This window comes from Marmota marmota, unplaced genomic scaffold (genome assembly GCF_001458135.2).
Source record: "Marmota marmota marmota unplaced genomic scaffold, marMar, whole genome shotgun sequence".
NCBI classification, from domain to species: Eukaryota; Metazoa; Chordata; class Mammalia; order Rodentia; family Sciuridae; genus Marmota; species Marmota marmota.
In genome coordinates this window covers 10,199,479-10,211,592 of record NW_025999943.1, presented here as the reverse complement: position 1 = coordinate 10,211,592, position 12,114 = coordinate 10,199,479, and the positions used below count along the sequence as shown (strand labels likewise).

At 34.0% G+C, this 12,114-nt stretch overlaps 1 protein-coding gene and 1 pseudogene across 1 annotated transcript in view; both read right to left on the bottom strand.

Moving 5' to 3' along the window:
• The window catches only part of Xpo4 (exportin 4), a 112,944-nt gene that overhangs the window by 51,614 nt on the left and 49,216 nt on the right, over window positions 1–12,114 (bottom strand). The window contains exons 5-6 of the mRNA XM_015499309.2: window positions 9,672–9,788; window positions 8,816–8,969 (exon numbers count right to left, since the gene is read on the bottom strand). Coding sequence (XP_015354795.1) covers window positions 8,816–8,969; window positions 9,672–9,788 — 271 coding nt within the window. The remainder of the gene's footprint in view (window positions 1–8,815; window positions 8,970–9,671; window positions 9,789–12,114) is intronic.
• LOC125616354 lies at window positions 10,372–10,485 on the bottom strand (annotated as a pseudogene).

The following is a 12,114-nucleotide window of genomic DNA, read 5'->3' as shown; positions in this document are numbered from 1 at the left end:
TGACTAATTTTCTAATATTTGTGGTGAAGAAATGTATAGTTACTCTTTTAAGAATAAACTTAAAACAGTAACTATACATTTTAAATATGTGACTTATATGTTACGTAATTATATCTCAATGCTTTTCTTTTTTAAAAAGAGACAAGGCTAAGTTTCCTTGTGCCTCAAAATTTTGTCATCTCTATGTTGGTCTTTTGTATATCAATGCTAAAAGGGTTTATTGTGGTGGTGGTGATGCAGGGGATTGAACATGCTAGGAAAGTACTCCACTGAGGACCTACAACCCAAAGCTTTTTATTTTATTTTCAGACAAGATCTTGCTAGTTACCCAGACTGGCCTTGAACTTGTGATACTCTCCTCAGCCTCCTGAATAGCTGGCATTATAGGCATGCCGCTATCTGGCTTGAACACAAGTTTCAGAATATGAATCATCAATTAAGAATAACACTGGTTTTAATAAAAGACATAATGCCTCAAATACACATTTTAGTTTACTTGTTTTAATTAGAGTTTAAAATCTTGATCAAGATTACTGTACATGACAATTCTGACTTCATCTGCTCTGTGAAGTTAAAACTGATATAAAATGAAGAATATTTACTAATCTTCAGTAGACTTTATAAATGCAGAATCTTGGGCTGGGGTTGTGGCTTGGTAGTAGAGCACTTACTTTCCATGTGTGAGGCACTGGATTTGATTCTCAGCACCACAAATAAATAAATGAACAAAATAAAGGTCCATCAACAACTTAAAAAAATATTTTTAAAAAATGTAGAATCTAAAACTAAGAGTTCAAAGGGGCTACATTAACTCTACTGGCTTAGGAGCTTCCTCAACAAGACTCCAAAAGTGCAAGAAGTAAGATCAAGAATCAATAAATGGGATGAATTCAAAACTAAAAAAGCTTTTTCACAGCAAATAAAGGAAACAATCAAGAACACAGAGAGCCTACAGAATGGGAGAAAATCTTTGCCACCGTACCTCAGAGCAAAAACTTAATGCCCAAAACCCAAATAACAATGAATAAATGGGCAAATGAACTAACAGACACTTCACAAAAGAAGAAACATTTGTGGTTAACAAATATATTTAAAAATGTTCAACATCTCTAGCAATTAGAGAAATGTAAATTAAAACTACACTGTGTTTCCATCTCATTCCATTCCGAATGGCAACAATCAAGAATACAAGTAACAATAAATGTTGGCAAGGATGTGGAGAAAAGGGTGGCTCATTCATAAGTTGCTGGTAAAACTGCAAATTGGTGCAACCACTCTGGAAAGTAGTATGGAGATTCCTCAAAACCTAGGAATGGAACCATAATTTGACCCAGTTATAGCACTTCTCAGTATATATCCAAAGGAGTTAAAATCAACATGCTACAGTGACACAGCCACATCAATGTTTACAGCAGTTCAATTCACAATAGCTCAGCTATGAAAGCAACCTAGTACCCTTCAGCAGATGAATGGATAAAGAAAATGTGGCATATATACATAATGGAATATTACTCAGCCATAAAAAGAATGGCTTTATGATATATGCTGGTAAATGGATGGATCTTGATACTACTATGCTAAGTGGAAAAAAGCCTATCCGAAGAAAGAAGAAGAAAAAAAAAACAACAAAGATTGAATATTCTGATATGTGGATGCTACCACACAAAAAGGGTGAGAGAGGGAAGAAAAGAAGTTCAATGGATTAGACCAAGGGAAATGAAGGGAAGGAAGAAGGACGGGAGTAGGAAAGACAGGGGAATGAATCTGACATAACTTTCCTATGTATATATATAGGAAATACACCATAGTGTATCTCCACATCATGTACAACCAAAAGACTGGGATGGACCCTAAAGATATATTCCATGTTTGTATAAAAATGTCAAAAAACTCTACTGTCATATGTAACTAAAGCTCATTAGGGAGACTTTTTTCTAGCATTCAGTGATTCTTCCCTGCTCCTCCACTATTTTAAACTATATAAAATAATAAGTGAAAAGTCTGTGAGCTTGTAAAAAAAAAAAAAAAAACTGCATATCACAGCTCTAGCAGTAGCAAACACCTTAGAAGATCTTCCCTTCTCTTTCCTCTGATCAGCTGCAGTTCAATTGCCAAATGGCAGTTTCATTTCCTTTTATACTCCAACGACCTTCTCATCTGTGGTGGTTACAGTGATTACAGTGAGATACAGCAGGTTATGTAACTATGAGTAGTTCAGGTCATATCACAGGCAAGGGGAGAGGGATGGGGGACACCAAACAAGTACAGAACTATAAAATTAAACAATGTTTATGAAATGTTATATAGGTTAAGTTCAGCAGAGTCAACTATGCCTGAAGTCTAAAGGAACTCTTATTCCCCAATATTTCCTCCCAAGTGATTTCTACACTTCATTCCTCTACTTCAACTAGACAAAGTTGATCAAATTACCTTAAGAACATGGGTCATCAAGGTTGGCAACATCTATCAACACATGGCTTTTTACCTTCCTCACTACCTCAAGTAAGCCTGACCTATCTCAATACCCACATCATTGGTAACACTACAATATCACATTTTCTTTCCTAAATCCTAACTTCTCCCCTTGGGAAATAAATAGATCACTTAAACCACAAAACATAACCTTCCCTTGGCCAAACTCCCACTCCCTGAAGCCATCACAGCTGATGCTCTATGAAATAACTACACTTCATTCTCTACTTAATTACAATCACTACTCAATCAGAAGTGTATGGCTTTGGCTTTTGCACCTGTCCCTTAACACAAACAGATCTCCCGATGATCAACTATACCTAACTAATATCAGATGTAGACTGCAAATACCCTCCAATTTACCCTTGGGTAACAGATGATACTGACCACCTTTATTGTTTGAATTCTCATCTGTTTCTCAAATTCTCCTTGTCTGGTTCTCCCCTCCACTGTGTTAACTGGCCTTCTCCATCTCTTTCGATTCTTCTTGCTTTTTGACTATTGCTGCACCAAGGGTCCTGACACTGCTCCTCTTTGCTTGTTTTTGGATGACCTCTCCCACTCCTTTTTAGCTTCAATATTCTCATCACAGGAATGACTCCCAAAACTCTAACCTTAACCTCCTCTATAATGTAATTCCACTGACAGGAGGCAGCTGACCTGCAAAGCAGCATGAAGGATAAGGAAGGCTCAAGAGATCATCTGAAAGGCTTCACTAAGATATAATTCACAATAAGCATATAACTTTTGTATATTCATAGTTTACTATATTCAGAACCACAAATCTAATTTTAGAACATTTTCATCACCTGAGAAAGCAGCTCTTTATGCTTTAGCAATCATCTCCTATGTCCTCCCAACTACCCCCCATTCTATATAACCACTAATTTGTCTCTGATTTGCTTGTTCTAAACTTTTCATATAAATGCAGGAAGACAACATGAGGTCTTTTGTGAATGGCTTCTTTTCTCAGTACAATGTTTTCAAAGTTCACCCACATTGTTTCATGTATCAGAACTTCCTTCATTCCTTTTAAATGACAAACAATATTCTATTTTATGTGTTTGCTGCATTTTGTTTATCCATCTATTAGTCAGTGAACATTAGGGTTGTTCCTACTTTTTGAAATTATGAAAAATATTGCTTATTGTATAAGTTTTGGTGTGGATGAATATTTACATTTCATACCCAATAACTGCATGTTGTAGGGTTCTTCTGCACACTGTGACATGTTCGGCAATATCCCTGGCCTCTATCCACTAATTGCCCATAGCACTCTCCCAGTTACAGCAAGCAAACTTGTCTCCAAACACTGCCAAATGGCCCAACTGGGCGGCATGTCCCAGCTGAAAGCCTGGCAACACATACCAACACATGGCTTCTTCTACTAGAGAACTATGATTTCTTTTGTAAAATTTTGTATCTACATAAATCTTAGCCTAATATCATAAAACAAAATTTAAATATGACAGCATTAAGGCCCTTAAATGTTAATATCTAAATATTTAATCCTTACATTCTTTTGTTACTATCTCTCTGCATATCCCAGTTCCACTGGCCAAGTCAGCTTCAACTAGTTTTCCCAATGACATTTTATAGTCACACTTACACACTACTTCTCCATCAAAAATTTCCAAAATCTTTAGCTAAGTCCTCAAATTTCCTTCTAATCAATCTAATATAGATGCTGGTCTACAGTCAAATTATTTTATTCACCAACAAATACTGTGCAATTCCTACATATAAAGGTAAGTTGAACATGCATATTTAACCTCATAGACCAGTGATTCAAATAATTACCTCCTGAAATGCAAATGGTTGCATTTTTGAATTGAAAATTAGCGTTAGAGCAACTAAGTTACATCTTAACTTATGCATGTATTACATATATTAACAGAGACAGCGACCAACATGGCACCATAGGTATTTCTTACTTTCCCAACCTCTTCTAATCTTTCTGTTCAATAGTCAGTTATCTGCTGAGACACTCTGAAGTTGAATTAATACCTCACACCACACATAAAAGTTAACTCAAAGTGGACCAAAGGCAAATAAGAAGTCTGTCACAGAAGAAAACAAAAACATGAATCTTTGTGACTGTGGACAAAGCAATGGTTTTTGAGATATGACATCAAATTTAAAAATTACGTAAAACTAAAAATTTCTGGGCTTCATAAAATACAATTAAAAAGCAAAAAAGACAACTGACAAAATGGAAAATATTTGAAAATCACACATCTGCTGACAGACATATCTAGACACATCTAGATTATAAAGGAACTCTTGCAACTCAGTATTTTTAAATACAAATAAACCAATTAAAAAGTAAAAAGGGCCTGAAGAGATGTTTCTCCAAAGATATACAAATGATTAATAACCACAGGAAAGGATACTCAAGCTCATTTATCATTAGAGCATTGCAATGAAAAATACAATGAGCTACCCCTTCACACCAACTAGGATAGCTATAAACAAAAATAAAGGTAATAAGAATTGGTTAGGAGCTGGGGTTGTGGCTCAGCGGTAGAGCGCTTGCCTAGCACGTGAGAGGCCCTGGATTCGATCCTCAGCACCATATAAAAATAAATAAAATAAAGGTATTGAGTCTAACTACAATTGAAAAATAAATATTAAAAAAAAGAATTGGTTAGGATGTGGAGAAATTAGTAATGTCATATAACACCTATGGCAATGAGAATGTAGCACTACCACCTTGAAAAACAACTTGGCCATTATTCAAAAGGTTACACATAGAATTACCATATGACCCAACAATTCCACTCCTTGGTACATATAGGAGAAACAAAAACATAAATTCACATGAAAATCATACACAAATACTCATAACAGCATTCTTTTTGTTTGTGTGCTAACGAAACAGGGTCTCCCCATGTTGCCCAGGTTGACATGAAACTTCTGGGCTCAAGCAATTCTCCTGCCTCATCTTTCTGAGTAGCTGAGAATAGAAGGGTACTCAAATGAACCCAGCAGCAACATTATTCTTAATAGTTAAAAAGTGAAAACAACCCAACTACCCATCAACTGATTAATAATAAACACAAAGTGGTTCCCATAAAATGAAATACTATGTGTTACTAAAGAGGAACAGAATAGTAATTAAAGATGCACACTATGTCTAAGAGTAAGCTATATACTATGATAAGAATATACAATACGAACTTGGAAACATTACACTAAGTTAAGCCAATGACCAAGACTATAAATTATGAGATCCTATATACATAAAATGTCCAGAACAGGCAAATATATATTTTTAGGCAAATGCATATTGAGACAGATGACAAAAATTGAACACAGAATGTAAGGCAGATAATGGTATTTTATCAAATCTATAACTTCTTGTATTGAAAACTGCACCTACAATCTTGCAAGACATTCTCATAACTTCTTAAAACAGTACAATTTCAAAACAATTTGTTGCTGTTGTTAAGTACTGGGGATTAAATCCAGAACCAAACAATTGCTAGGCATGAACTCTGCTACTGAGCCATACCACCAACCCCTTTAAAACTCAGTGTATGTGAGTGTGTGTGTGTGTGTGTGTGTGTACACACATGGGGGATTGAACTCAGGGGCACTCAACCACTGAGCCACATCCCCAGCCCTATTTTGTATTTTATTTAGAGACAGGGTCTCACTGAGTTACTTAAGCATCCCACTGTTGCTGAGGCTGGAATTGAACTCTTGATCCTCCTGCCTCAGCCTCCTGAGGCGCTGGGATTACAGGTGTGCGCCACCACGCCTGGCTCCTTTAAAATTCTTGATCACAGAAAAATGTACAGTGAAATATTCACAGGTAAATAGGCATAATGTCTGCAATTGGTCTCAAATGGTTCAAAGAAAAAATAAAGGTATATTTAAGTATATATATACATATACATAAAAATGTACATTTGTGTACACTAATAAATGGAATAAAATGTTAACAACTGGCAAAAACGGAAGTTCTCAGAATTATTCTTTATGCTTCAAATTACATCAAAGTAAGAATACAAAAAAGAAAGCAATTACAAAAAATTATGAGGACAGATTTAAGTAGGCAATTTACAACAGTTCCAATTAACATGATACCATTCTAAATGATCAAATATATTTGACATAAAATATACAAACACATTTTACAAGGTTTCTTAGTATTCATGTCTACCCTAAAAGACAAATCACCTTTTTAAAAAATCATCAACTGAACCCATTTTTTTTCTAAGTTTCAATCTTAGATCCTTCTCCATGGTACAAAAGCTAAATAATTATTCAACTTTCCTTAATGATCAAACGGGTGATCGCCAGATAATTGCTAAAATTAGATATTAGTCAAAACTGGGTTTCTTGATAATGATTTTTCCCTAATTTGCTGCAACAGCAGCTATTGCTAAGTTCTTTCTCGTATGCTTAAAGCCAATCCACTCAAAGGAAGGAAAACTTGATTGTAGTGCAGTTTGCCAACAAATGGAACTTACGGTCACATAAGCACTCACTCATAAGCCAGTAGAAGACCATCCTTAAGATCAAGATAAACTTTCTTTAAACAAGGAATTACTTCTTTGGCAACACTGCAATAGTGCTTACCATTTTCAGAGGACAGGTTTTCCAAAGCTTTATCTAAGGACTTTATATGCAACGCAACTTTCATTGATTTCCCTTCATATATATATATTAATGTTTTGATAGCTCCATTATAGCCTGATACTTCTAAAATCTGCCCAAGATTTTTCAATCTTTTTTCTTTCCAAAAAAAAACTAGAGCAGGAAGTGTTACCTCTCTTCCCAACTTCAAGATACCATTACAATGATCCCTAAACTTATAACCAAAGTCTGCCTTAACTTTTAAAAACAAAACTAAACATAATCTGGAGCAAAAATAAAAATGCAAACTCAAAGAGGAATTTAAAAAAAAAAAAAACAAGGCTAAGAAAATATTTGCCTCTTAAAAAGAATTAAGTTAACATACTAAAAATACAAAATTGGTTATTAGGAGGAAAATGATGAAAGAATAAGGGACAAAGGATAAAGTGATTAAACTCAGTGTAAGCCTCACCCCTCAAAGCAGTCACTATTGACTGTCCGTAACTCTGTGTGAGAAGTCACAGACACTTTACCCCATACAACCTTTCATAGTTTTCTATTACATATATACAGTAACTTGAAAATAAAAGAAAAGGTTATGACCCACCACATGCCTTCAAATCCCAGTTTTGCTTTCACAATTTGTTAAAATTCTATGTACGTGAATGTAGTAGCTCCTGGCTCTGATAGAATAAAGATGAGTTTCATCCAAAATCTCTGATATGACTTAATATCTATTTGCTTATCACCAGACTTTTTCTCCTGAGCATAATCCCAGCCCCAGATCCCTAAGAAAGGCCTGATTAAATACATCTAAAACAAGTTACATTAATTTTCCATACCATATAAAAGTGTATTAGATCAAGGAGAATCATGACATAGCTAGTTACCCGATGAATTATTTTATTCAAGATGCTATCTCAACAGTAGCTAATCCTGGATGTTTTAAATGTACTATATCATTTAAACCATACAACAATCCATATCTTCATCTTACATTGATTAAAAACTAAGATTCAGTGGTTCAGTAATTTGCCTAACATCAGCTGAGGCTTAAACCCAGATTTGTCTGACTGAATTATGCTACAAATGGGTAGCCATTATATATTACTGTTCAGTCTACCAAAAGGCAGCAGATTTTCTAGAATAGCAAATTATAAACTTTAAGAAACTGCTTTCTAAAATAGAAATTTTTCTACTTTAGAAACTGATTTTAAAAAGCAGATGTATGTACCTATAACACATTTAAATTTATTTTATATTATAAATAATTTCCTAAATATGAAATATTCATCTTTTTAAACTGGTAAGGCCTTTGAAGAATAAACATATTACTAACTTATATCTATATTTGAATAATATCCATAAAGTTAACCAAAGTAGACTTAAAATTTAATATAATCACAAATACAGGGAGAAAATGGTTGTTTCTTAATAAAAATGCTTTTACCACCTTTTCCCTTTTAATTGTCAAGGATTACTGCTCCTCCTTAAATTAGCAATAGCCCCATTAGTCACCAAATGCTTCCACGTATTCTACTCTCTTCTATAAAATAGTAAATGGAATTTAAAATCTTCTAAGCAGTCCACTGTAATGTGGCATGATAAAACAAATTTAAACTTCATTTCTTAAAGAAAAATAAACTTTTCTTTCAACAACACATTTTATAAAACCTGCAGACAAATGATTTTTGAGTTATAATTAAGTTATCCATGAATATTAGCACAAAAAAATACTGTTCAATTGTTAAAAGGATATAATTTGGAGGAAGAAAGTTCCAGCTCAAGACTTGATTGGCGAGTGCAAGGTAACGCTGAAACACTGAAGACATCTGCGCATTGAGGTTTTCCCGCCTGCTGAACTCCTGCAGAACTTCAACAGTTAACATGAAGATCTGACGAAGGTCTTCTTCCTATCATCAATAAATCACAAGCATTTTTGTATCTAAAACTTATTTAAAATGCATTCCCTTTTAGAACCACAAAATAAAACAAATAAGAACCTTAAAATTCCCACTGGAAGACACTATTTCCTTAAGAACGTTTTCCATCTTGAGGACTACTCAGAATTTTTATATTAGAGTATGCTTTCAAGTGACACGTTTTACTATAATATAAATGCTACTCCATAGAGAGGAGTCTTTGACAACTACTGCAGAGCTGGAGTCAGTTGCTATAGTGCAGAGCCCTAGGATTTAAGCCAATGCCTTCACATAACTTTACTCCAGAGCCAAACAATACCTACTAGAGAGACAAAGAGCCCACACCATCTGCAATAACATTTTAAATACATGGCCCTCTTTGGCATTCTGCCAGTCCTATTTTTAAGACCAGCAGAATCCTATCAATTGAATCACTTATATATAAACATGTTAATAACAAAATAAGGCATCTTTATAGTCATATCTTCTGTTTTGTTTCAAGACTAGAATTAAATAAGTAATTTTTAAAACTGTCAACTACATTGCCCAAACTTATCACTTCACTATATTCTATGAAATCACAACACAAATCCTTGGATACTAGCAATCATTCAATTACATAAATGTTCTCATTTATTAGGAACAAACAAAAACGATCCAATAATTAAAACACAAGAACAAAAATGCTAATACCTGAAATACTCTCTTGCAGTTACCATGGAATTCCATACTCAGTCCAATGTTGCTAGTTTTACTTGAACTTGAGAATTCACTCAATAGTGCAGTTAAAATAGAACAGGCCAGTGTTTGCTGTATTTGGTAAGAAATAATTTTAAGGCATTATTTTTTTTCAATGCTTTGTTTCAATACAATATTTGTTCAGACATAATAGAACATATTCTATCTTAAAAAGATTATCCATTACATCTTCAGATCTTATATCAGTCAGAAAATCAGATATGACAAAACAAAGATTAGCTCTCCTTTCTGGGTGGCCTGGTGTTAACAATACTTGTCAATTCCAGCTGTACAAATTCATTTAGGCCTTGAACTTAGGATACACTCCTATTTAATCACAAAATTCAAATGGTATTTTTAAATAATCAATCTTAAATGCATTATTTTATTTAATTCGCACAACAAACTAGATCCCATTTTACAACTGAAAAAACTGAGACTTGGAGAGGGTAAGTATTACCTAAAGCCGGCTGAGATTTGAACCCAAGTCTGTCTGACTCAATGTTCTGATGCTTGTAAGATGTATCTCAAAACAGATGAAAAGTAAAAGACTTTTTAAATTAATTTTTAATTGACACATTATAATTATATAAAATGGTGGGAGACACTGTGGCACATTTGTATCATGAAAATAATTTGGTCAATTTCAATCTCCAAAAAGATGGAACACTTCACAAATTTACATGTCACCCTTCACAGGGGCCATGCTAATCTTTCTTTTCTCTGTATTCATTCCAATTTTAGTGTAGTGCTGGTGATGAAGAGAGCACTAAAACAGACTTAATAGTCTCCAAAGTTTCAATCAGGTACTACTCAAAAAGGTTAAAAATTAAAAATGAGGATTTTTCCTTCTTTCTAATTCCAATAGGCTCAGAATATCAACTCATTAATTTTATTCATAGATTATTTAGAATCAAGGTGCCAAAGATGGAGATAACAATACAAATTATTTTGGCATTTTTCCAGGGGTTAAAAAGAAATATGCTTGCTACCTCTGAACAACCGAAAGATGAAAGTCAAGATGATACTATTTTTGCAAGCTTATACAACAGCTGAACACAGTCAGACCCACCCACCAACTGCATGCAGCATCTTTGCTCAGAAATGCTTCTGATGTTAGTACCTTGACCTTACAGATGCTTATCTTGGCAAATCTTAGCAAATATATATAAAATTAAATTTCTAAAGACTGGAAAGAGTTGATATTTGTTGAAGGTGAGCAATGATTACATGAGAGACTGACATAGTGCTCATCTATCTTTATATACATCTGAAATTTTCCTTTAAAAATGTAAAAACAAAAAAGAAATTCCTATTCTTTTTACCACCTTTTTATCTCAACCAAAATAAGCATGACTATATAACTAATATGTTTTAGCAGGCATACAATTCCACATATTAAAGTGGTTTCCCAGAATTTTCTACACCAGGAAGTAACTGTAAATAATCTGAGGAATATGAAGGTATCCATCAATGGTGCTTTCTATAATGATAAAAGTTCTCTGAGTGCTCCTGATTTATCTTTAAACACACACACACACACACACACACACACACAGAGGTGTTGGTGTTCGGCTGATTTTTGTATGGACACCTGCACACCCTTGCTGGGGATGGAACCCAGGACCATGAACATGCTAGGCAGCGCTCTACCCACTCTCACACTTTGTAAATTTTACTTTAAAGTATATATTTATTTTTAAAATATAAGTTTCCCTCCTCCCCAAATCTTCAAAAGAGTAGCTGTTTAACTGCTTTTGCATGTCTCAAAAAAGAACCATGGTCTGAGAAATCCAGCACAAAAGCCTCTCCTAGAAAAAAAACTGTTTATGGCATGTCATTTTACTAGAGGGACTTCAATTTATTGAGTAAGATAACTTTGGTTTTTGTTTTTTCTAAGAGTAGAATTTATTGAAGAACAGAACTCTTACAGTCAAGAGGGGACCCAATGGCAGGTTTTCCCCTAATAACTTCATTTTTGAGTTAACAAAATTGGTAATGTGGCTCATGGTTAAGCGCCCCTGGGTTCAGTTCCCAGTGCCCCCTCACCCCCCAAAAAGAAATGAGTTAACAAAATTATAATTTTTAAAAAGTCTTTCTTTTAAAATGGTGATTAAAAATTAAAGTGCCAGTAATTGAAACCTCACAAACACATTTAAATTATATCATATCAACTGAGAACATTAATTTTTAAATATAGCCAGAAAAATAGGTATAAAATAAAGCAGTAAATAGGCACAGTAAATCAAATTAATAAAATTCAAATGAAAGCTAATTCATAAAGATCTAAAAAAGAGAATTTCAAGATCTTTGATTCTGGAGACAATTTTTAATATCCTGTATTTTTTATAAGTGTTAGTCTTGGATTTTGACCTAAAGTTTGTAAATAAGAATTCAG